This window comes from Thunnus maccoyii, chromosome 15, assembly GCF_910596095.1.
Source record: "Thunnus maccoyii chromosome 15, fThuMac1.1, whole genome shotgun sequence".
In the NCBI taxonomy this organism is placed as follows: domain Eukaryota; kingdom Metazoa; phylum Chordata; class Actinopteri; order Scombriformes; family Scombridae; genus Thunnus; species Thunnus maccoyii.
Window position 1 is genome coordinate 19,778,955 of NC_056547.1, and position 26,490 is coordinate 19,805,444.

The 26,490-nt window shown below is 40.8% G+C and overlaps 2 protein-coding genes across 5 annotated transcripts; one reads left to right on the forward strand and one right to left on the reverse strand.

Moving 5' to 3' along the window:
• The first annotated feature begins 2,522 nt into the window (after positions 1–2,522).
• On the forward strand, positions 2,523–13,188 carry casd1 (CAS1 domain containing 1). Its single transcript, XM_042434818.1, has 18 exons — positions 2,523–2,997; positions 4,139–4,235; positions 4,557–4,677; positions 5,609–5,653; positions 5,756–5,818; positions 5,920–5,964; positions 6,079–6,202; positions 6,649–6,863; positions 6,970–7,386; positions 7,631–7,720; positions 7,827–7,946; positions 8,168–8,324; positions 8,506–8,585; positions 8,949–9,050; positions 9,163–9,303; positions 9,750–9,827; positions 10,292–10,384; positions 10,713–13,188. The coding sequence occupies exons 1-18, from the start codon at positions 2,736–2,738 to the stop codon at positions 10,980–10,982; spliced, it is 2,520 nt and encodes an 839-aa protein (XP_042290752.1). The 5' UTR covers positions 2,523–2,735; the 3' UTR covers positions 10,983–13,188.
• Positions 13,189–13,286: 98 nt separating this feature from the next.
• Positions 13,287–25,931, reverse strand: sgce (sarcoglycan, epsilon). Of its 4 annotated transcripts, none has more exons than XM_042434819.1 (12): positions 25,763–25,931; positions 19,642–19,764; positions 19,207–19,364; positions 18,590–18,662; positions 17,213–17,411; positions 16,472–16,634; positions 16,054–16,268; positions 15,562–15,588; positions 14,854–15,042; positions 14,424–14,467; positions 13,894–13,931; positions 13,287–13,692 (listed from the first exon to the last, which is right to left on the reverse strand). In XM_042434819.1, the coding sequence occupies exons 1-12, from the start codon at positions 25,809–25,811 to the stop codon at positions 13,642–13,644; spliced, it is 1,329 nt and encodes a 442-aa protein (XP_042290753.1). In that variant the 5' UTR covers positions 25,812–25,931; the 3' UTR covers positions 13,287–13,641. The 4 variants fall into 4 exon arrangements, 3 of the variants coding, with proteins under 3 accessions (XP_042290753.1, XP_042290755.1, XP_042290754.1); XR_006100118.1 differs by having other exon boundaries at positions 13,632–13,692; positions 13,894–14,100; XM_042434821.1 differs by lacking the exon at positions 13,894–13,931.
• Between the last annotated feature and the right edge of the window lie 559 nt (positions 25,932–26,490).

The following is a 26,490-nucleotide window of genomic DNA, read 5'->3' on the forward strand; positions in this document are numbered from 1 at the left end:
ATGTACATTCTATTAAAATTAATCCATCTAAGCAATATCATTAAATCATATTAAATTGAAAAAAACATAAAAATTGCATTAAAAATAGCAAAATAATATAACAAAAAAATTAAATACATTACATGAAATTAAATTATAAAATCAACTGTCTCTACTGTGGACTTTATATGGACACATATTCAAATTAAATTAAAAATTGTATAAAATGTTAAGAAAAACTAAAAAAAAAAACGATTTAATAAAATCAAAATGAGAAATTAAATCACATTAAAAAATGAAATCATTTTTTCATTTTAAATATCAAATTAAAAATGAAATCAATTAAATTAAACTACATTAAATCTGATAGATAAACATTGATTTGTTGATTGAGTAACTCATTTTTTGGGGTAATTCGACAACTAGCACATATTCTACAGGCAATCCATAAATCGGCCAGCTATGTCCAAGTAGTGTAGAAATGTGCAAACATTTTCACAACACTGACATGATGAGGTAAATATACCTGCAGCATTTATCTGATTGTGAGCAACATATTGCATCACCAGAGTGTGGGACTGCCTCTAACTTCTCTCATACAAAAAACCCACTTTTAGCCCTGACATTTTTTATGAATTACTTATACAAAAAACTTAAGGAGTGCTAAAATTAGGACTGACACGCTCCCTTATTCTTAGGAGTTTCTCCTAACTCATGAGTTTTGTGAATATAATAATAATAATAATAATAATAATATAAAGTTTATTTATATAGCATTTATCAAAACAAGCAATCACAATATTTTACAAGGCAGAGATAAAAAAGAACAAAAGATAGAATACAATGCCAGATACACACACATTCCCACATATATATCAATAAAACAATTATAAAATAAATGACTATCTACATATAAAACAAATCAATAAATAAAGATTATAAGAAAGCCTTGTGATAAAAGTGAGTTTTCAAAAGCAACTTCAAAGAAGATACTGAATTTGCAAGTGTGAGATTCTCAGGCAGGTTGCTCCATAGTGGTGCCCTGACAGAAAAGGCTCTGTCTCCTTTAACCCTCAACCTTGCATTAGGCACAGTTCTCAAACTGCATGCAGGTTGATAAGGGGAAAGTAGCTCTGAGATGTAATCTGGGGGCAAGCCATGAAGTGCTTCAAATGCTATAATCTTAAAATCATTTCTAAAACCAACTGGCAGCCAGCGTAAAGACATTAAAGCAGGAGTAATATGGTCTGTTTTCTTGGTTTGTATCAAATGTCTGGCTGCTGCATTTTGTACAATGTGAAGTCTGTGAATTGGTCTGTGATTTATGCCAGTTAGGAGGCCATATGGCCCTTGCATGGCTGTAGCAGCTCACAATAGACATTGCTTGGCTATAAATATATACATATTTTTGCAATCAAATATTTAATGAGATGATAACACAGTCCACAACCAAAAGCACAACTTTTTTGAGTGTAACAACAATAACAGAAAGCAAATACTTAGAAAATTTTTCAGCAGTATAATTTACCTCCAGCTCTGACAGAATCTAAACCTGCTGATTTACAGCTCAAACCTGTAAATCAAGGGCAACCTGTTTAGCATTAGCTAAACAGGTTGCATATTTGTGTGGACATCCTCGGCCTTTTATAAAAGCATGCTGTATGTTTGCACAATAGAGACGTCAATATAGCCATCATTCAGCTCTGACATTACAAAGAACATTTGCACGCATAAATCTCAAACAATAGTTGTGAGACAAGGAGGTGTCTGCCTGTCACACCCAGCTGAACGTATATAAATCAAGCAGCTAAGGGTGTGTAAATAATTTGACAGCAGAGTGCAGAGTTAAGAGATAGTCTTCAAAAAGTGTCCCAGCCATTCAAAGAGCACGGGCAGGGGATAACAGTATGTTGCTGACACCCAAAGCCATGTCAGATATCTTTGATGCTTTAAAGGTCTGACCAAGATATGTTATAAAGTGTTTGAGCATCAAGTGAGAGTATAGTCAGAGCTCAACTGGGACACACACATATCACACAGCACAGAGCACAGTGCACAGTGCACCCTACACACAGATTACACAAAACAAAGTGCAACTCATTGTCATGCATCTCAGTGAATAAACAACTTAGCACATCATATAATATTCAAACACAGTAGGTTATATGACTCCTAAACGGTGCTAAAGGTTCCTGGCAAAGAGTTAGTTTTGAGTTAGACAATAAAAACAGAAGGCACATAGTTACATACACATACTTACTTACAAATAGCAAATGATATAAGTTATATAAATACCACAAGGGCCCCACCTGTAAAAGGTAAACAACTCAGCACATCATATAATATTCAAACACAGTAGGTTATATGACTCCTAAATGGTGCTAAAGGTTCCTGGCAAAGAGTTAGTTTTGAGTTAGACAACAAAAACAGAAAGCACATACTTACATACACATACTTACAAATAGCAAATGATATAAGTTATATAAATACCACAAGGGCCCCACCTGTAAAAGGTAAAACAAGCAACTTAAAACAACACAAAGCGACACCCACACACCCCCGCACCAGGTAAGCCACACCTATCTCTCACTTTAAAAGATAAGTACAACTACATTCCGCCTACATTCCTCCTGCTTCCTTGATTGAAACGCAGAACTTCACTTTAATAAGAGAAATTATCCTACAGGACTGTCATTGGGTTTATTTGAACGTGAGACACTCTTGGCCTTATTTTAAGCTGCGCCTGCCTGCCGGTGATGGAGAAGGAGGAGGAGGCGGCGGCGGCGGCGGCGGCGGCGCGGCATGCAGCAGAGCCGGCAGATGGTGCACCGGGAGGAGCGCCGCCGCCAGACCGCACAGCTGCCTGTTGTCATGGAGGAGCAAAGATGGCGGTCCTGGCCTATAGCCTGGGCAAACGCGAAATAAATCAACATTTTACTATTAAAAATGCCAAATTAATATCGTTGGTAGTCGTTATTTTACTCGTCGTGTTTCACACAGCTTCGCGGTACTATGGAGGTAAGTGGTCTTCCGTTTGTTACCGTTACTGTTGATGTAAACCAGGGAAACGCTAACAGTAGATAGCTAGCTGTTTGTGACTACGAGTGGCTTCTCTTTGCGGATGGGGCAACAGTACCCTTATCCGATGCTGCTTTTAAAAGGCGAGACACACATGTTGCAAGCCGTACATAAAGCAGATAGATGATAGCATAAGATTAAATTCAATACTGGTAGCAGCATGAACTTAAGTCGGCTTTGTGGCTAGCTGAGTAAAGCTAACTCTGCATTTAGCTGTGTTTACATGCTCCTGTCAGCACACGCTTGGTTTTTGCTGGAGAAGCCGTGTGTAGGTTGATGTAGCTAACTAACAATTGACAGAGCAGCATTTTAAGTATTGGAGGACCATGGCTATTTAAATCGCCAGCACTGTTAATATTTAATAAACTTGCAGCTGTCAATAACGCATGTCAGATACGTGCTGTACGTTAGTTAAGCTAACGAAACAGCTTAACATTAGTGGTTTTGAACAGCAGTGTAGCAACTCAGCTCTTTTACAAGTTTGCATAGGCACATCGGGCAAAAATAAGCAGCTGTGCTCTTCAAGACACACTCAATTTTTTCAGGTACTCTCACTTTGTCCCACACCCCAGGACTGACAATGCCAGCGATGGCACAAAGCCCAGAGTTGGAATATAAAGCAATATTACCATGGCATACATCCACCTCCCAGCTGGGTCGCATAGAGTGGACTTTGTTCATGAAAAGGGATAGGAACCAGAGATCTCTGTGTACACACAGAGAGCAGCTGCTCTGGCTGGCGATGACACTAAATGCCCACGTCTCTCGCCAGCCTGCAGACCCTTCATGTTCGCCAGTTTCTATGGATTGATTCAATTGCAGATGGCTCTATTCATTTTGCAAACAAATGAATAGCTGGAGAGATTTATGGTAGAGCTAAATTGCTGATGGCTTCATTTTGTACTGTGGCCCCTAGCAGAGGCCTGTATTGTATTCAAGTCCTTTGACACGACAGAGTGAAATGTCAGGGCACTATTGAGACAGCAGGTTTCAGCCACAGTTATATAGAAACTGTAAGTGAAAGAAGGAGTGGTGTTTCACGTTTGGTCTCACTAGTAGGTTCTCTGTGTCTTGCCTCCAGGCGGAGACTCATGTGAATGGCTGCTATCCAGAGGACGTTACTTGGGGGAGAATGTATGGCAGCCGTATGGCTGCATGATGCACAAATACAAAAGCATGTGAGTCACACAAACTGTGCAGGGTTACTCTATGTACATTTGAGACAAAGAGCCAAGTGTGTAGCAGCAATAGATGAGGTGTGTGTGTGTGTGTGTCTGTTTCTGTATGTGTGTGCATGTGTCTGTAAGGGTGGATGGGTAATTTATGAGCCAAATAACCAACTGAGAAGATAATATCACATGGACAGATTATGTGTAATAAAATCCACTTTTAATTAGGTTATACAACACAATGAACCACCCCACCACATAAATAATTTCCATCTGCAGTTGTTATGATGTACGGCTTTCAGATTCCTCACTGTTATTTTTGTCTTACAGTGAAGCCCAAACTTGCCTTGCTGAAAAGCGGGTGGCCTTTGTTGGCGATTCAAGAATCAGGCAGCTATTTTACTCCTTCATCAAAATTATTGACCCTGGGCAAAGAGAAGATGGAAACAAGGTATGGTGGGAACCAGCACCATGTAAACCCAAGGTTTTTCTCAGGAAATTGTTTTAGCAGAGTTTTGGAACAACAACTGTAGTAGTAATGGTGCACATCATGCCGATTTAAGGATGTGAAACATAGCTGTGTACCAAAAAGACCCTAAATTGTCTCTCAGATGTTCCTCCATTCACTCTCTGTTCTTGTGTGCTGGGCAGTCTATAAGCTAACATAATCTGATCAAAATGATTGGACCAGGGATAATGATAAAAATCAGTCTTTCTGCTTTTTAAACTACATTTATTACTACATTCTGGCTCATCTGTTTAGGAGCTGTCACTCACAACAGCTGTATAGAGGCAGAGCTGCTTGTGTTGTCCCATGAAAAAAGTTTTTCCTGTACACTTCCTCAGTTGATTTTGACTGATTGAGGATTTAGCCTTGAACATTTTCTGATGGAAAAAGTTCAGGTGACAGTCCTCTTCATTATTTACCAGAATGCTAACCTTCAAAATGTAGGCCTGACTAATCAATCACTGTCATTTACATAGATGAATCTAAAAATATTGCATCGTTTATCATCAGTTTACTGCTACTTTCTGCTCTAAATCCTACCAATTTAAACTTATGGCCTTAATGTGAGAAATAGCCCCACTGAGCTCTTTTTCCTCTGGCATCTCTAATTAATTAATAGTTAATCAGTTGTTACTATGTTTAGTTGTTAGCTATTTATTATGGAGGTCTTGGAAATAGGTAGCTTTAGAAATGACTGCAACAACATTTTTAAGTGGTTTGCACAAGAACTCGTCAACAAAAAATGTGGTAGAATGTGTGTCAGTTACGCAGCAGTCGTAAAAACTGTATATTTCTCCGATCTTAATCAAGGAAAAAAGGAACACTATTTGCCTAACAGATTCTCTCTCTGTCTGTCTGCATGTAATGTGTGAAGCACAAGGACATTTCCTTTGAAGATGAGAGCTCCTCTTTTAAAGTGGTAAGCTATTTCTGAATGTGTTTTTTTATCTCCTGTTCTGAGTCTGTAAAAAAAACATACTTAGATAAAAGTTAAAAACATCTACGTCCACTTTGTGTTTAGGACTTTATGTGGCACCCAGAGGCAAATAATTCAATGAAAGAGCGCTTGATGTCATGGACATACGTAAGTATAGATGTTAAGTTCTGTTATTAACAAGTCGAGCAGGTTTTAGAAACTGGATGTGGTTTTGCAAATGTAACTGCAACTTCTGTAATGTGTTGCAGGAAACTTCAACAAAGCCCGATGTTGTCATCCTTGGAGCCGCCACGGTGAGCTGTGCAAACGAGCGCTTAGCAATGCTTGCACATTTCAATACAGACAAAAACAAGGTGGTGGCTAAGTAATATCAATCTTAATTTCATCTCTGTATCCATTTACCACAGTGGTCCATCAAGTTGCACAGTGGCAGCAGCGAGGCCCTGCAGCAGTACAAAGTCAACCTGACAGCTATTGCTGTTCCTCTGGAGAGGCTGGCTGACCACGGAGAGGTCTACTGGGTCCTGCAAGGTAGGCTCAGCTTCCAGTAGAAGACCCTAGCATAAGAGTTTATTATGATCTGTCATCTCAGTTAGGTCGGTAAAGTATTACTGCCTTTTCCCTTCACCCTAGTGATTAATCTCTCATGTGATTAGTCACATGGGACAGCCATTAGAGGGACTTGATGGTTCAAAGCATTTATTCCAAAGCGTTCATACATTCCAAGTCCTTTTACATCAACAAATGCCTTGTTTTGGTTACACTTGAATTACATCACATTTTCACTGCCTAGTTGCTAAAATTCAACACGTCCTTCAGCAAATGAAAGTCAAATAAAAACATAAAAAATGTGTTCTTCCAAGGTGTTTTAGATGCTACAGTGATCTCCATGAATGCAAAATTTTGTGTGAATATCATCTTGGAAAAACATGCAGCCTCTCAACTAAACCTCTTTACCTGTTTACACTTCACACTAGACCCAGTAAATGAGGAAGTGTTGAGTGAGAACAGGAAGATGATCACCAACCAACAGTTAAATCTGTACAATGAAGCAGCGGTGGACGCTCTTAACAGCAGTAAACGTAACAGCAGGTCCCGGGTCAAGCTGCTGGCCGCTTCCCGCCAGGCTGCACTGGAGACTATCTCCCAGTCGGACGACGGTTTGCATCTGCCTGAGAGCACAAGGAATGTGGTAGGCAGGATTTATGTTCATTTGGTGGCAATCAGATTGTTTTTCAAGCACATTATTGTATTGAATGTTACATCCTGTTCACCACCCTGTGTAACCGTCCTGCCAGGGAGCCATGATCCTCATGAACTCTGTGTGCAACAAACTGCTGAAGCCCATCGACGGCTCCTGCTGCCAGACGTTGCCACCCCCCAACCTCCTCCAGAAACTGTCGGCGTGTTTCTTCCTGGGCTCGGCTGTGGTCTTTCTGGTCCTCCACGTGCTTGGCAACAACCGCCACCGCCGACCTGTTCCCCAAGACGTGGAGAGTCTTGAGAAGAAGCCAGCGACTGCAGCTGTGCCCCTGGGTCAAAAGGCACCTTTCCAGGCCCTCTGCAGGATGGGGATCATCATGGGATATTTCTACCTTTGTGACAGAGCAGATTTGTTCATGAAAGAGCAGAAGTTCTACACACACTCCACGTTCTTCATCCCTCTCATCTATATATTTGTCCTGGGGGTGTTCTACAGTGAGAACAGCAAAGAGGTAAGACAGCGCCGTTCAGTGTGAGTTATAAATTTAAACAGCACAGTCTTACTTCAACACGTCTTCTTACGTCCCGAATATAGTTATAAAGTATGTTGAGAGGCAAGTTTAGTTGACTGTTAGGTGTCAATGGTTAATCTAACTACTCTGGTCGTTGGACTGAGTAATAACGTGCTATGTTTAATAATTAATTCATTCAAAATGTTTTTACAGTCATTCTGAGTCTTATCTCTTTTTCAAATAGACCAAATTACTCAACCGAGAACAAACAGATGAGTGGAAGGGCTGGATGCAGCTCGTCATACTTATCTATCACATATCTGGAGCCAGCGCTGTGAGTCCTAAATATGTCCTTCTACACATCCATGTAGGAGTAACCTGCTCCAGCGTATGTTTGATTTAAAAGCATACATGATTTTTTTTTTTTTTCTCTCTTTCAGTTCATTCCAGTGTACATGCATGTGCGTGTGCTGGTGGCAGCGTACCTTTTTCAGACTGGCTACGGACACTTTTCCTTTTTCTGGCTCAAAGGAGACTTTGGACTGTATAGAGTGTGCCAGGTGAGGGTACAGTCAGTTATATATTAACCATTATAAAAGGCTAAATGCAAGAAGCATTTGAATTATTACCCTGGAGTAACATGTTATTAAAGCTACTAATGTTCTATTAATACTTTCTGCATGGGATAAAATGTAATTGGCCAGAAAACCATCATATTATTAATAATAACACACATTATTGATTGATCTGTGTGTGTATGTTTGTGTGTTTTCCACTTCAGGTGCTTTTTCGTCTGAACTTCTTGGTCTTGGTTCTGTGTGTGGTAATGGACAGACAATACCAGTTCTATTACTTTGTCCCATTAGTCACCTTCTGGTTTGTCATCATCTACGCCACGCTGGCTTTGTGGCCTCAGATTCTCCAGAAGAGAGCAAACAGTAGGTGTCATATCTAACACAGCTGTATTTGTTTCACTCACTCACACGCCCTGCCCTGTGTGAATCAATACACACGACTCACGCTACACAATAAATCCGATACCTGTCATAAATGTCAGCATCAGAGTTGCATTTAGAAAAACGTGTTTGCTCACTGAAGTCTCGTTTTTTTTCTGAACAGCTAGTGGTATATGGCACCTTGGGGTCTTGGCGAAGTTACTGGGACTCCTGCTGTTTATCTGCTTCTTTGCTTATTCACAGGTGAGCAAATTTAAAATGTTTTCATCCTACCAGTCGCAATGTAAAAGTCTATATTTTATTTAGTCATGTCTTCTTTACACAGCAAAATCTAAGATCTCAGATTGGCTCTCAAATTTGAAAGAAAGTGTAGCATACTTTTAAATTCAAGAATGTATTGGATCACATTTCTGCTTTTTAGTCCAAATGAAACAAAATTAATGAATATATGTTAAAATTCATCCAATAACAGATGTTGTTAAGGTACATAATTTGTGAGTCCCTATTTTGAGAACCACTTGTCATAGTTTTTACTCATATTCATGATTTGGTCCTTGTGTGAAACCCTGCTTATGTGATATTCATATTTTGGCTTTGTGATTCCAGGGTTTCTTTGAGAGTATCTTCTCCGTCTGGCCCATCTCCAAGCTTTTTGAATTGAATGGAAGCGTCCACGAGTGGTGGTTCAGATGGAAGCTGGACCGATTTGTAAGTCAAATAAGTTTCGCACGCAAGTTTTGTAGTCGGTATTTGCATGAACGCAGTCTTTAAACATTTACAATAACTCTCTGAAATAGTTTTAATTTATGTTCTGTTGCAGGCGGTGATACACGGCATGTTATTTGCCTTCATCTATCTGGTGCTTCAGAAGCGCCAGGTGCTGTCGGAGGGCAAAGGAGAGGCTCTCTTCTCTGCCAAGATTTCCAACTTGCTACTCTTCCTCTCTGTCATCTCCTTCATAGTAAGACTCTTCATACTAGGAGGGAATGGTTACAGAAGGCGGGATGTGTATTTACAGGGATGCCCGCACTTTGTAGCTGCCTTTCCAACCGCAATCTTCTCCTCGCTATGCCTTTATTCACAATATACAGGTCTTGTTTGTATTGAGACAGGTTTGCAGACTTTAACTTGAGCTCAGTATTGTGACATAACAATCAAAATGTTAGCCTGCTTTAATCTTTTCATCTCACATGCATAATGCCTGCCAGATAGCATAAATACATATATTGTGTAGCCCTGAGACAGCTCTCTGTCTTTTGTTGACTTCACCGAAGCAGTTGGGAGTTACAGCAACTATGTTGGGCTAATCAAGTCTACCAGTTCCTTGTCTTTGTTGAAACTGACAATTAAAACCGGTTACTCAACTTCAAACCAGTTACTCAACTTCTTTTTCCCCCATCAATTTAGACTTACTCAATATGGGCCAGCAGCTGCAAAAACAAAACAGAGTGCAACGAGATGCATCCATACATCTCTGTGGTGCAGGTACAGTCTTCTTTTGTCCTTCACTCTCTCTCTTTTTCCAGGTTTTCTCTTGATTCTCTCCCTCTCTCTTTCTGTATATGTACTGTTATCAGACGATGTGGGGTTTTACAGCAAACATGTCTCCTCAGAGTCAGAGATAACCGTCCTGTTTGAAAATTGTCTAATTTATTGCCCGATAAATTATTCCGTATCCGCCACATATCCTTATGACATGGCAGGATAATAATACGAGTGTAATAAGAAGTGAGTTGCCTTCTTTCATGGGTAAATATAGTACTGGCATTATCTAGATCCAAGTTCACACTGGGCCAAGATTACACACAGTGAATATGTATCATTCTAATCTCAGAGTTTACAACTTCTCAGCTTGGGGACTGCAACTTTAAATGATACAAATCTCATGCCAAGACCGGTTCGTCTTCATGCTTTGACTCTTAGAAATGTCTTTGCTCTCTTGTCCACAGATTTTGGCCTTCATTCTAATCAGGAACATTCCTGGCTACGCCCGCTCTATTTATAGCTCATTCTTTGCATGGTTCGGAAAGATCTCCTTGGAGGTAAGACAGACCCGGCAAGATAGTTACAATGATATGGTAATAATAATAATAACAGTAAAGTTTATTCATATAACCCCTGTTGAAATGCTATGCAAAAGGTACCATTAAACAGTAAAAGAAATGAGTAAACATAATAATAACACAAGGAAGCAGGACTAATAAAATAACAGGAATAATGTAAGTGTAATTGCAAATAATAATCAGAAAGTAACTGACAGTCCTTCCCAGCTTTGTATCTGCTGTTCTTTAGCTCCTTGGAGGCAGTAGTATTGAAGTATTACATTGCATGATCCACCACTATTTAACATGCACTGTTTGTCTCCCCCAGCTGTTCATTTGCCAGTACCACATCTGGCTGGCTGCAGACACCAAGGGAATTTTGGTCCTGATACCAGGGAACCCATCGCTTAACATCATGGTCAGCACCTTCATCTTTGTTTGTGTAGCTCATGAGATTTCCCTCATCACCAATGACCTGGCCCAGGTGGTCATCCCCAAGGAGAGCGTTGCCCTGCTGAAGAGACTGGCGGCCATGGGACTCTTCAGTCTGGTTGTACTGCTGCTGGCCAGGAGCAGCAAGCACACACCCGGTGCCTGATAGAAACCTCTCGACGGGGGCACAGCAGACTCGCCAAGCCCCCCGCTGAGTTTGAGGTGCAGTGCAGATCCAAGCCAGGAGCACGCCCGTTGTTTTGAGGCTACTGGTCACAAGTGTTGAGTGACAGCACATCAACCTGTGGGAGGACAGTGTCTCCCTGCTGGCCATGTTTGAGCAGACTGTACTTTTTGCCTGCTGTGAAAGTCGCACACTGAAGAAAAATGCCCAAAAAGTGGAACTCGCTCCTTTTTCGGGGCCAAGTGCAAATTGCAAGAGAGGAAAAAAAGAACAAAATGCTCAAAACGTTTACATTATCGGAATTAGAAGAGCAGAGGGGAAACTGGGACTTGGAGTTTTATTTAAAACAAATAGAGGGTCCTCTCATTTTGAGACCTCATACTTGCTGTGTGAATTTTTTGCAACGTTGCTTCTTCCCAGCCAAACACACTAGTAAGACGTTAATTTAGTCACAGTACTTGCTGTCATTTCTTCACTCTGGGAGGGAACACTAAGCACACACTCCGTCCACATGGCAGTAGCAGTTGAAGGTGTTTTCACACAGGTGGATCCATAAGCGACATATTCAGATATCTACTCATTTACAACAAAATGTTCAAGTGTGCTGCATTTTATTATCAACATTACTTTGTACAGTATTTCTGGTGACTTTGAAATAGTATTAGATATCTAAATATGCAAAATATGGACCAACAACTGGCTTGGGTGATCAAAAACTGTCAAGACTAAATTTAAAATTTGGAGTGCAATTGTTAAAATGTCGGAATACCCTTCGACATATTTTTGCTAATGTTTTTTGTGAGTAATTTTAGAAATGTTTGCCTTGTGCTGAAAGGTCCGTGGTCACCTGCTGTATCTCTGAAATTCTATGTGATATGTACAGTATTTAATGATTTAAATTAAGCTTATATTTTATACATTCTTTTGGCTTTATTTTATACTTTGCGCCCATGACTGCTGTTTGTGAAGGAAGTATTACATAGGATCATTTTTGTACCCATCCCAGCATCTCAAAGACTTTTACCTGCCTCAAGAGACACATTGCAGAGGTTGAGCCTTTCACAGTCTGATGCCCACCTGTCCTATTAGCAGTCACTTCATAGTCTGTGTATATTTGTATGATAAAGTGAGAGACTTATTTTATACAGCAATGCTTCCGCTGTGCTTTTTGTCATGCCTTGTAGCGCTCCGACAGAAAACGCGCTGGGTTGCACATACTCTTGTACAGTAGAACTAACAGCTACAAAACGCATCCTCTCTTTGGTGTCACAGCCAGTAAACTTTTTGGTCAATACTGTGATCACAATACGTGGGTACTGGGTATCAGGGCCACACTGACATTTAAAAACGACTACTTGGTAAAGCACTGACTGAGCTAAGAAGACATATTACAGTTGCTTAAATGAAAATGTTGTATATTTTGTCAGTTGACAAATGGGTAATGTCTCTACTATTAACTATTTATCCTCACAGACATTGAAGTACGATTAGCACTTTGATGTGTTTCACAAGAGTTAAACATGGTACGAGTTTCTGTACTTAAGCACAGTTTCATTGGGTAAATCAAATATTTTGTTATGGTTACTTGGCAGATACAAAAAAGTATAATATTGTAAGGTCTGAGCTTTATTGCATATGAATTTTGAGTTGCATATTTCCTCTGTAATGGGATATTAACAGATTAGGGTGTGAATCATTTTCTACAAACTGATGTAGCTTCTCTTTAAAGGAAAAAAAAAAAAAAAAACATGGGTCCACAAAAACATCTTTACAGAATTAATTTTAGCTTCACAGTGGAACAATTTCTGTCAATTATCTCATGATGTAAAGTTCAGGTTTTGTTCGCAAACTGAACAGCCAAGTAAATTTGTAATTTCTATAACCAGTCATCACCTCATTTTGTAGACGCTAATGGCATTTCCATGTTGCAATTTCCTTTGATGTGTAAAGTTTACTGATCCACTTTCTCATCTTATTACTGATCAAAGGTTATAAATTTGGTATTTGTTTCAGGCCTTAATAGATCTTTTCGGTCATGTAAAAGCAACAACTATTTATACCCCTGTGCAGGGCCTCTGAAATATGTTATATGTAAATATTTTGTGATGTCTTAAAAATGTGAAATGTATCCACATTATTTATAAATGCCTTTATTCCATTATACATTGTTAATAATACCTTCATAAAATGTGCTGTTGTGGCTTTTTTTTGGACAAAAACATACCTTTCATGTTATGTAGACATTATTAGTGTCATGTTTATTATTGGGAGGCACTCAAAAACAAATTATTTTGAAAGAATTTATTATTATCATGTGACACATTACATATAATAACATGACAACGAAAGCATTTCCATGTAAAACTCCCTTTTCCTTTCAAGAAGACCATTGTGCAAAGCAAGTAGAAATACAAACATATTACTCATATTTTTAACATTTACACACATATTCCAAAATATTCTGATGAATTTATATAATCGGCTAAGCTCTCTTGTTCTCTTTCACACTCACTCTGAAAGGTGTAAGTGCATATGGACGCTATTTTTTTGTTAAGACACTTCTGAGACATGCAGGTTGGCACAGATGTTAGAAAAAAACAGAAATGGAAACAAAGTCTGCTCCAAACACTTGAGTTTCTGGTCACAAATTCAGTGCTTCAGCCACCTTTCTCTCTTCAGGAATACCATTTACCTAAAATTAAATTAGGAAACGGATGTTAAATTGTATCACCGTGAATCATGATAAAAGTATTTTGTCCTTTTTGGTGCAAGAGATGATGTAACACAGTGCCTTCATTGGAAATACTTGACTTTTTTTCTGTAGTCACAAAGAATCTCATAAATCAGCATTAATTATCTTAACATTAACTTATAAATGGACCGCAGCACCTACCTCCAACCTTCGAAATGTTGACATGACATAATTCTCTCCTTTGTTAGCGGTGAACAGAAAGAGTGGCAGGTTAGTGCTAGAACCATCATGCAGCCGACCACCATGCACACAGGAGGGCGCTCATGCACCAACACCAGAATTAGTTGTCTCTCGCCGTTGGTTGATGCGCCACAAGACAACAGCTACAGCTTTCATGCCTGCTCTCATCTATGTCCAATTGAATAAAGTCTGGATGCTAGCATTTCTACAGCAATGCAAAAGCAAGATAATCTAAGGACAGACTGAGGTTGTATGCAAGACGGCAAAGTGACTTTTAATAAATTAATATTTTCTATCATCTTGTAACCTATTCAGGGTAGTAAGATGTCAAAACTCCCCTCAATAACACACCTTTAAGTGACTCAAGCCTGCAGCAGCATCATTATTTGCTTTTAGTTATTAAATGAAATACAGTCTGTATTTGTCATATACATGCAGACACATGCAGAAAGAGTGAGACAGAGAATGCAAAGGCTGGAGGTAACACTAACCTGATGGCCGTTGCTGTGGTATTGTAATCTGGTTTTGCAGGTTCCTGAAATCATAAAGATATTTTAGTATCATGTGAATAGCATGTTATATACTTAGCATATTCGTTAATTTTTCTGAGTTGGAAGCCCATTAGGAGAAATCATGGGACAAGCTTGAACCTCTTAAGCTGCAGTCGTATTTCCAAAGGATTGACTTGCTCGCTGCAGCTTTAGCAATAAACATGGTATAGTCAAGAGAGCACAGCAAACAAGATTAAACGATAATGGTTTTGTTAAACCATAATGACGCCTTTAAGCCATACAGCTGCATGCCTGCTAATGAGCACGGGTGTACGTGTGTGTGTTTCTGTCCAACCCTCTATCGAATAGTGCATACACTTGAGCACGTGAGCGTTTCCCTCTATGCAAACCCGATGATCCCTCAACTCACGTCTGTGTCTGCATGAGGGGCATGCTGGTGGTCTCGTAGTTGTCGGGGTGGATGGGCGGCACCACCTCGCCGCTGACTGGGTTGAAGACGGGCAGGGTGGAGAGGGGCCAAGAGATTTCTCGGTTCTTAGACATGCTCCGCAGCTCCTTGGTGGACTTCTGGATGGAGCTGTGGTGAACCAGCTGGATGCTGGAGACGGGAAAGGCAGTGAAGTTAACATGAATGAGCTTGTGTTGTTGTCATGGTCGTTTGTGTTTAATTTGTTCCCTCCCGTGTGCAATGCTTTATTTATTGAAACGCATTCATAATATTTGATAATACAATTCATTTGTATCTGCGCTCCATTTATGTATGCATAACAGAAAGATAACATAAACCCTTACCTATCAGTGTGATTTGTCTGACTTACAGTGGAAGATATGTTTTAATTTCCAAGATTTAGGTTCATTGAGAGACTAGAGATTAATGTCTCTTACATTTGTAAGCACTTTGTTACTGCTAACAGTCTTAATTCCCTACATCTGGTCATTACATTTTTGAGCAGCCCATTGGATGAATGAATGTCAACACACAGATGAGCATATGAATGGTTATGAAAAAGCCATCAATGACAACATAGATGACAAAACTGCAAACCAAAAAGAGGGAGGAGGGGGGGGACAGAAACAGACCCAAAATAAAGAAACACAGGAGAGGTAAAACACTTACTCTGGTGTTTGCATGTTTCTTTTTTGCCTAGAAACAAAACAAAATGGATGAATTAAATACTAATATTAATAGTTAAAGAGACATCTACACACAAGTGAATGGATTGTTGGGTAAAGACAAAGTGGACATGGTTGGTGATGAGGTGTGGAACATTGATCGAGCGACGGGGCACGTCTCTCCCAGCCTGTAAATGACGGAGAATGATGGAAGGATGGCTATGCTTCAAAACATCAAGATGCACATGATGAAATTAACAAAAACCTGTGACAGATATTCATGGAGAACATAAATGGATCATACAACTGGATGGTAATGGTAAGCTGCAGTTCCAGTCGAGATTATTGCTCTTATCTACCTGCTGTTAACTGCCCTGTACTATCCATCCTATTTGTAATTTGGCTCTCATATACTGTTTCTGTGATTTCCTGAAATGTTTGTTGGGGTGTTTGGTGCAATATTTGCATAAGAAAATATAAGACCAAGCACACTTACACCCCTTCCCGTCGACAGCACAATGTGTAGCCGAGGATGAAGAGGAGGACTACCGCCACTGCGGAGGGAACAGCCAGCGTGACAAGGAAGTCGGAAAAGTAGTCCCGGCTCTTTAGAGACTCAGACGGGGGATTGTATACCCCGAATTCAGGCAGGATCCCGGTGCCTGGGTCAGGACGGGTAATGTATACCGGGACTACTTTGTTTATGTCAACCTAAATAAATAAAAATGAGTTAATTGAGCATCTGTGAGTGATACAGAGGGTTTGCACTGATAAAGCTGTGTCAGAGACAATGCTTAGACAAAAACGTTGCTTATGTAGCACAAGCAAGAGTTGTGTACTTGCTCCCCTCTTGCCTTGGCATTAAAAATCTGCAATTTTATAAATCATATAAATCTGTACGAGAGAATCCTCACCAGAGAAATCTTACACCAGTCGATGTGAAACTGAGCTCTGAACTTCTTGTCACAGCTGATGACAGGCTCCATCTCCTGACTGCAACGCAGCTGGTTATGTGGGCTTTCCACCTCCCGCAGGCACGACGAGAAGGGAACATCAGCACCAACCATCACATACACTCTAGAGAAAGGAGGAGGAGACAGTCAGATATGAAGCATGAGAGAAGACAAGAGAAGAGAAGAGTCTCATTTTACATGTTCATGCTAGTCGAAGCATTTCTCTTCCTCTGAGGCTTCTCCTAGATACTTTCATCTTCCAAAACGCCAGCATCAATCTTTGATGCACAACTTATGGCAGTTCATGTGGGCTATTCCCTTCTGAACTAAACCAACTGACAGTGTCTGTCAGTGCTGACGGCCAAGTGTACTCATCTACTTTACAGAGAACAGTGGATCCCCAAGGCCCTAATTAAAAAAAAATGTCAGCATGGTGTGAGTGAGTGGAAAATATATATGATTTGTTTGACTGAGACAGGTGAAGAGGTTGCTCATGCAGAGAATCTCAAAGACTGTTAGACCTCATGCTTTTTGAGTCTGAGTTATGTGGAAGAAATATTCTTAAATCAAAACACTTATCCTGCACTTAGAAAAACACAAGGAAAGTAAAAGAGTAATTTTAGCTTTTCAGGTCTGGATCAAGTTTCCTTCAGGTATGAAAGGCACTCAAAGTATTTCCAACAGTTAAAATGTGATCCTCACCCTTCCTTCAGGTCGTTGATGGGCAGGGGCACACGACCGCCACGGTCCAATGCTGAGGTGATGTTGATTGCGTTGAGGCGCTCAGGTTGCCATACGTTCTTCACCGCTCCAAGGAAGTCCCCCAGCACCTCACTGGCCAGCATCTCCTCCACATTCATGTTTTTGATGTAAAACTCTGCCTGGTAGGGAAGGGGGAACTCTGTACATAGGGATGAAGACGAGACAGTTAGAAGAAGGGGAAAAGGTTGGAAGGCAGAAAGATGAAGTGGAAAAGAGGACGAATCCCTAAACCTGAGAAGAGCGATGATGCAGTGATGCTCTGCCGGCTAAGACATCATTATTACTTTATTACTCCTGCATAGTTGACTCTATGAAATCACAGTATCTTGATTGTACAGTCTGACCAGCAGACGCTTGTGTGTCTGTTCCACTCTGTTATGACTTGGCCTCTGTCTGGGGCCAGATGGCAGATGACATCACAGCATAGGAAGAGTGATGTCACGTTAGCGCCGCGAACATCTGCTGAGCGTTCACTCGACTTGATTTATATTGAACTACATGTACCGTGACTGGTCAACAAGCCAGTACGCAAACATACAGATGCACAGATGTGATGTATAGTTCTAGAGATGAAAAGGAACAGCTGGTTTCCATAGAAATACTTTAATATTTCATAACTATAACATTCCAATACAAGACTGTATTGTTCACAGAGGCCACAACACATCATACTGATTTATCATGGCTGACCAGAACTGATACTTCATGAAAGATTAGAGTCAATCAATTAAGACACATCCTGAAGTTAATCCAAAGACTAACAATACTGATTTAGATTGTTGTCAAAATAATCTCATTTCAAGCTCCATTTAGTAGCTGATCTGGAACTGTTGATCATATCACATAATCTTCAATTGTCGCTGAATTGAAGATGTTCAAATTTTCATTTTTCTGAGCACTTTTAGGACTTCCTCTTCCTAAAAACACTGGATGAGCTCCACAACAACATACTCCATCTGCTGATGAAGGTCATGTGATGTAACTGAAAGCTCCAGAACAGCTACAAAATCAATTTCAAATTTGGCAAATGACAAGAACCTATGTGTGATTTACGACTGCATAGATAGATGGATAAATAGATAGTCTTTATTGTGGCCTGCACATGTTTGTGTCTCAAGAAAATGTACACATACTACATTCTAGTTCTTGGTTAGAAATGATTGATTAGTTGTGGCTGACAAAAGTAATCAAAGGCAAAATTTTCTCTTTAGGAAAGCCCATTAGACTCAAGTACTGAATGTGCCCTCAAGATTTAATCATGGAATTTGCACAGTCTGATCTCTGTATGCTCTAAGCTCTCATACTGGCGCCTCTTACCTTCTGTGGCCATGATGTTTATGACCAAGTTGTGCCGTGCCGTCTCAAAAGTGCGTCTGTTATAGGCAGTAATCTGCAACACACAGGGGTGAAAGTTTAAGCCCAGATCAGTGCAGCTTATATGGCAGCAGTTCCCTGGACAAGGCTGAGCTAGATACCCTACACAGGCTGTGTACCCGACTGAGACACCGTATAGAGGCACATGTGCGCTGCTGGGAACGTTAAGCCTTTTGGGAAAAGAATTTCTACAGTAGCTTACAGGGACAAAGAAAGCATAAAATACATAATGGAATTTAAGTCTGAAGACTTAGAGTGTAACATATAATGCTACTACTGAATGCATAAAAAATAGCTGAGTTCAGTATAATCAAATTTAAATGTGTGTTACTATTACTTTTATGTGTGCCCTGGCAAAGACTACAAAGTACATGATATTGTTTTCCATTTAAACGACTGAACTTGATTTAACTTGACTTGACTTAATTTTATGGTTTCATTTTGTTAAACACTTTAAGCACAAAAAGCATCAATCATTTTTCCTGCCTTGACATATTAAACAATTCCACAAATGCCTTCATCTCTATTCTTTTCACTTTGAAAGTTGTCCGACCACCCACCTCTATGACGTTGGGCTTGCCGACGTGCTCTGCGGTGGGGGAGCCATAGAGCACTCCGTCGCTGTGAGGAGTCCTCTGGATGTAGCGCAGCCAGCCTGGCCTGTCCGGGTAGCCCATCAGGTTGGTGTTGAAAGTGATCGGGTCATTGCTGGCATCACCTGCAGACAGAGCAGGTTAATGAGGTGTACTCCCATGTTCTGTTATGGGTCAGTACCAATTTACTACACTTAGACTCACTGGCAGAATTGTGGATGTGTTGCCAATAGTAGCTACTCATTTTCCACTGGTGAAATATTATAAATGGATAATGCTGCTACCTACTACTGCCTTTACACAATGATTATGCCAACAACTCTTTGTGGAAATAATGAAATATTTCAACACTATTAAGCACTACAACAAAGTGCTAAAACTGTGGATGTGACTGTGTTGTACCTGATTTTGGGTAAGGAGGAAACTCTCCTTTGAAATACTCTCTTTCTAGAACATGGACGAACAGCACTCCTGCAGATGGGTAGACGTTACGGTCTGCATGCGACCTCGACAAGATGGTGACCACTGAAACAGAGATTGAGAACAAAAAATAAATTAGCTCCTGGTAGCAGAACAGTGTGTGTGTGTGTGTTAACGTTAATGACCTACAAGCAGCGCTAATTATAAAAGACGTTAATAGAGGTGAAAACAAATACAGCAAACCTTTGGGTTACTTGTACCGGATTGGGAATCTATAGTGCTCACAGTGAGAGATTTGTCTACTTTTCTTGCCTGCTCGCTTCACTATTGTAAACGCATTTGATTCACACAGGTATGCAGAGAAGCCCAGAGTGAATGCAAAAACCGAAATTCCCCCTTGTACTGTTACACCAATGAAATGATAGTATAGAGTTGTTTTGATGCCTGTGTCCCACTCTGTCTCCATTGTGCTCCCTGTTTAGCCCCACTCCATTTCCAACACAAACGTTTAGTCTTTATTGATGAAGGGCATCTCTAGGAAAATGGCAGCCCCTTAACGAAAGTTTACACAATGTAAGACCGGAGGTGATTTGTGCCTCAGCTCCTCTTTACCCAGCTCTCTTTGCATCTCTCTCTTTCACTCCCCACTCTCCCCCCCCCCCACCGTCCCGCTTGCTCATTTGTCTTCTTTTAACCTCTCAGCGTTTTTGTGTAGCATTTTTCCTTTTCTCACTCCCCCCTCCACCCCCCCTTCTTTCTCCCTCAGTGGGTGGGGGGTACTCAACTTTTAATCACCATGGGAGACTGAGTGTATGAGGAAGAAAACTAGAAGTAGGAAGAGAAAGAGTGAGGGAGGGAGGGAGGGAGGGAGGGAGGGAGAGAGAACTGGAGATCTGTGCAATGAACTGTTCTTGCCTGCAGACACATAGCTCCAGACGCAAACAGCTAGAGGAAGGCACGGGAAAGCTGTGAGTGTGTGTGTTTGCTTTCCCGCTGGCAAAATGTGATTTGTTTCCACCATTTTTATCTCCTACGTCATCTTCTCATCAGGATCAAACTGACATATACTACATAACTATCATCAGAATCATACATGAAGGGGTCTCAACTACAGTATGTTAAGCCCTCTCCTTGAACGGAAGCTGATTTCCTGGGAGAATCTCCGCTGAAGAGAGTAATAGAGCAGGATTTACGTCTTAATCCATGTCCATGACAGAGGAAGTCACCATGTGATCTTTGGTTGTTAAGAGTTATCTATTACGATGGTGCACAAAGGGGTTGAAGAAGATTAGGTGACACAGCAAGCTGCAGATTATTAAGAAAGTCCACATCAACAAGGCAAAATTGCCTAACTGTAATCAAAGTGCACTGATGAGCTGCTGAAAGGGTAAAGTTATGAAACGGACCCATATGTATGTTTAACTGAGCAACATCTGAGGCCACTAACAGACGCTGAACTGGCCATATGTCTGATGTCCCCAAGGGCTCAGTCACAGCTAGATACAATCAATAGTATTTAGCGAACATTTGATGTGGTGTAACATATAGAAACCTGAGGTTATATCCACATCTCTTTTCCAAGGACAGATTGAGGGAACCACCTGAGCATGGCTAATCCCTGGGATAGCTCTTTTTGCTGCTACAACTGCCCCCATGACATTAGGATCTAGGTTATTAAGAAACCAAGAATAAAACCTCATCCAGTCTCACCACGCTGGTGCTGCCCTCTGCGATGACTTCGGTCGATTCGCAAATCCCACTCTGAATGCGCGTGCTCAGATTCTATTACCCGGCGCATTGGGCCTCATCAATTCTTCACCACACAAAAGGACCAACGGCAACACATTCTCACTCAAGGTCAAGTAGTGGCTATTTTATTCTAGTCGCGGTCTGACTCGATGTGGTGTAAACATTTGTGACACATCCACAGATGAGACAGGCAGGACTTAGGAGAGAGCCCAGATGGCCTGGTCTCTCCTAATGGTCTGAGGAATAGGAAATGACCTATGGGAGTTTAAATGTGTTTTAGTCAATCAACACTGAAGCTTTGATTCGACAACAAACATTTAGGCCTAACACACACTCATGGAAACCTAATGTTAGCTGGTCTAGCTTACAGGTTCCTATTGGACTGTGTTTCACCTTCACCTTGGATACAATTCTTCACTCTCACATCCATTTAAAGACCAGCCAGTGTAAGTAAAGATCACTGACTAAGCTACGCCGCGGCTCTGCTAATAGCATCAGATCTGATTATTTGTGGCGGCCTGACTTTCTGCCAGGCCATCTCGAGATGATGAACTGCAGCTCTCCTCCTGTACATAATACATCACCAATTAAAGGTTAATACTAAACCGTCCACTGCAGACTCACCTGGCTGCTCCGGCTACAGGCCAAATGTAGACACAGACGAGAGCATGGTGATACACAAAATAAGCTACATTTTTCTGCACACTGATAATTGTGCTCGCATACATACTAGCATCCAAGTATTCTCTATAAATTTCATATAATCACACATGCTCTGTTCTTGAAACTGGCATGCATGCCCATAAACGCCATAATGGATCACTAACAGGCCTTGGGGGGGGGGATGTGGAAATGGCTAACCAGAAATTATGCTTTTCTGGGCCGACCTTGGACTGACTGAAGTCTCAGGAGTGATGCCTTAGTTAAAAATGCCACTGGCAACTTACAGAGAATAAACCACCCTTGTCCCTCTAATGGCTCCAGCTAGCTGAGGCCTCTAGCTAGCTGAGACAGAGACAAGGGAGGGAGTCCTTTGGTTCTGTTGAATCAGCTTCGTATGTGCATGTTGTTCGGTCAGGAGGAACGCATGTGCTTCTTTGGTGTTTAGCGGGGAAGCAGAGACAACAAGGATTGCTACTGTTTGGGATCAGGCTTTGGTATTCTGCCCCTGATGAGTTTTCTCTCTAAACACAGACCTGGAAGTGAAAGTAGTGTCACAAGAACCAGAAGCCGATGGTTGAAGACAAGAACGGACACAAAGCAGCCGGTTCAACCTCCTAGGACTTAAACTTTGTCTATAAAGGTAAGTTAAATCATTGATTTGCCTTGTTGAGAAGTTCTGTGTCATCTGCAGTGTTGAATCAATGTTAAACAGAAGAAATAGACCTTTGTTTCATCGTTAATGATATAAGACAAATTCTACTTCCAGCAAGTAAAAGGTTTAGACAAAATTTAAATTCAGCAATTTGCTGTTACAGCATAACTAAGAGTGCCAAGTCTGTGGGACAGCAGACAACTGAAAACAATAATGCCAGTATTAATGGGGAACCAGTTGAGCGTGACACTGTGTTATGACGGGGGAGGGGACAGCGGGTCAACACATGAAGTGCACCACTGCACACACCCACTCACCATCTCTGTACAAGGCTTTTCTCTGCGTCAAGCCCATGGATCGCTCCATGTGGACATTTCTCTCATGTAAAGCCGTGTGTTTGGCATCATAGGCATGCACAATGTAGACTACTGGATCAATGGATAAAAGCATGAGTGGAACAAGTGTGTTCAAGAGCAATTTGAATCAGTTTATTATGTACACCTAGCTACAATTAATACAGTCTAATAACAGCCCTGCCACAAATACTACCTTCATGAAAGTTATAATGTTCACTCTGTGTTGAAAGTGTTTTAGAGGTGTTGATTCAACTTTATGGGCATTTTTGGAGGTTGTAGTTTGTGGTGCTGTTGAACTGTATTGCATTATACTGAGATGTTAGAAACACCTCTCATACATATCAACAGCACCACAAGCTACAGCCTCCAAAATTACCATTAAAGGTATACTATGCAGGATTTGTCGGTTGGTGTTTGTAAACACAGCATTCATAGTTGGCCCCTCCTCCCCAGCTTGATCAGAGCGAGCTGAGAGCAGAGCGAGAGAGAGACAGAGTAGTGGTGGTCGAGCAAGCTAGAGAGCGAATGAAGAGAGTGAGCAGCACTGGCGAGAACAAAGCCGGTAATCAAATAAAAAAACGTTATTTTCTGATTGTTTCACGGCGGTTACATTCTTAAGCGCAAATAAACACGCCCGCACCTCTAAACAGCCCTGTGGGAATGTGCCGCATTGCCAGATTTTGCGTGAAAGCAGAGCTTCATCCTGTCCGCTGTGGCCTCTCTGCTCTGCGTGTGTGTAGCTCAGCCCCGCCCTCAGTCAAGCAGACACACAGACCTGCCACTCTTTATACATCAATGACACAGAGACAGAGAGCAGAGCGGAGAAGAGAAGAGAAACGGAAGACGGTGATGTAACCTGGTTGCTACGCTACGAGTCCCTACCTCATACCCTGCGCGCTGTTATTGGCTGGAGGCTACACACCCACTGCCCGAAGGTTGACGCCTAGAGGCGTCCTGAACACAGAAAAATAATCAAAAAAATAAGAAAATACAGGCAGAGAGCAGGGTGTCTGCAGATAAATATACCGCCACACACTTCTAGTGAGTCATAATTGATGACTGAGAGGGATTATTTTTGTAGGAGTCTAAACATTGTTTTTTTTGAGGGAAATCCTGCATAGTAAACCTTTAAATTCAATGAAAAACCTTCTAAAACAGTTGCAACAATGCAAGGCAAGTTTATTTGTATACCTTTCAAGGCAATTTGACATATTTTACATAGGGATGCACCTATCCGACTTCTTCACCCCCGATACCGATATCTGGAGTTTGGGTATCAGCCGATGCAGAGTACCAATCCCATACCAGTGTTTAATTAATAAGCTGTAGGTCTTACTGTGTGGAAGAAACTGGGATCATTCTTTTATGTGTGACGCAAAATCAGGCTTGACTTAAACACTGCTTTCCTAACTTTGTAAAACAAAATGTGACAAATAAATACATATATATAAATCAAATAGATATAAATATCTTAAATTGTTATTTATTAAAATAATGACTATTTGAGTCAGTATTGGAACAATATCCAATACCAGTATCGGTAAGTGCATCTCTAGTTTTACATAAAACCTATAAAGGCATATAAATAATATTCTGAACGGATAAGGTAGAGCTAGAATGGAATAAAACAGAATAAACAGGAGAATTTAAAGAATGACATTTAAAAGGTTTAAACCTTGATTTGAATGAACTCTTTTCTGGGTACAATAAGCAAACCTGTCCTGGAGCAGATCAGAGTCATTCAGTGCTTTATAAACCAAAAAACTATTACACATATAGTATTCTTTTAAAATGAATTACTTGACACACAGGAATCCAGTGTAGAGATCTAAGAACTGGACTGATGTGTCCACTTCTTTGGTCTTAGTGAAGACTGACTAAAGTGCAGCTATCTGAGTAACTTTTTAAATACAACATTGATCCCTACTAAAGATAAAAGCATTGACAAGTTTTTTTTAAAGTCTTGCTAAGACATGAGTCATTTAATGTTGCTCTGTTTTAAGGTCATAGTAAGCTAATTTTGTCTTTGTCTCTTCAAACTGAAGTTGGAGTCCATACAACAGCAAGATTTCTGTCATTTCTGGGTTGGTTTGTGGTCTTTATCATTAAGGATAAGGTAAGCACCACCTGAACAGAAACTGAGCATTAAAACCTTCATGTAGGTAGGTGTTCTTTATAAACTGGCAAACTGCATGTATATTTGTCTTGGAATAATGTGTATACAACATGATGATAAACAGCTGTAACAATAGCACGCTGTCACTGCGCTTTAATATTCCCCACATGTAATTAATGATAACCTGAGCCGCTAACATTAGCTACTTAATTAGGCATTATAACTCACCTGGTAGCCTACATATAAACACAGGCCTGGGGAAATTGGCTATTTTCCCAAAGGTAACATACATAACTAGCAAGAAAACCAGCTATATACTCTTCATTTAAGTTACAGTACAAAGCATAATTTGAGGTTGAACGCTTTAGGCACTCCACCCGAATAACGGTATAGCTGTCTAATGTTAGCCATGTTTCCATGTCTCCTCCTCTGCTTGGAAAAAATGAGTGGAGCAGCTACACAGCAGCAGGCTAACTAGCCAGCTGGCTAACTAACTAGCATAGATGCCGCATCAAAGGCAAACGCATGAAAAATATCGGGATATTTCCCAAGTTAATCGATACGTACCCGTGCCCAGCCATACTGCGACGGCTGCAGCGGACATCCTGCTTATCATCCTCGCAAATCTTACATGAAAAAGGATGTTTTTTTTCTTCTAATCGCCACTGGGTTTGACAGCCATAATAATGAGCATCCTGCAGCATTCCTTCCTCCGCCTCCTTCCTTCACTGGAAGCAGCACGACTTCTCATTGGCTGAACATCTGGATGGAAAAAGATGGTTGTCATCAAAAAAAAAAAAAAAAACACGATCTGGGTCAGAAATGGAGCGCCACTATTTCAGCAAATGTGTGATCTTGACTCATTTATTACAGCGAATAAATAAAAATAAACACAAGGAGAGGCTGCCAGTGTATCCATCTCTCTGTTATTCTACTGGCCTGTCTGTCTCATTGTGATCTAAGACAGCCATGCAGGGGTCATATCATTGTCCCTTACTAATGATCAAAGATGCATTAAAATAATACAATCAAATAAGTGGCTTCTTTCACTTCTTTTGCATTCAACAGCTTGATTATTCCTTGCTGATGCATGCCCCCCTGAATTTGGATCAGGACACGCCTACTGAGACACACATGCATACACAAACACACACCATCACCCAGCTTTTGACCTCTTAAGTCCAGCTGTATGAGGGCAAAGACACGTTTGAGAGGTCTCCTCCAATCTGTTCAGACCCCCTGCAGAGACAGTCCTAGCAGACAGATGGTCATGTTTTGCCCCCTTGGCTCCCAGT

Coding starts and splice junctions, on each gene's coding strand:
- casd1 (XM_042434818.1), top strand. CDS start 2,736: ATGGAGAAGGAGGAGGAGGCGGCGGCGGCGGCGGCGGCGGCGCGGCAT. Junction 4,236..4,556: donor ATGCACAAATACAAAAGCAT/GTGAGTCACACA, acceptor TTTGTCTTACAG/TGAAGCCCAAACTTGCCTTG. Junction 7,721..7,826: donor ACATATCTGGAGCCAGCGCT/GTGAGTCCTAAA, acceptor TCTCTCTTTCAG/TTCATTCCAGTGTACATGCA.
- sgce (XM_042434819.1), bottom strand. CDS start 25,811: ATGATAAGCAGGATGTCCGCTGCAGCCGTCGCAGTATGGCTGGGCACG. Junction 19,365..19,641: donor TCCTCCTTACCCAAAATCAG/GTACAACACAGT, acceptor CTCTGTCTGCAG/GTGATGCCAGCAATGACCCG. Junction 15,043..15,561: donor AGAAACATGCAAACACCAGA/GTAAGTGTTTTA, acceptor TCCCGTCTCCAG/CATCCAGCTGGTTCACCACA.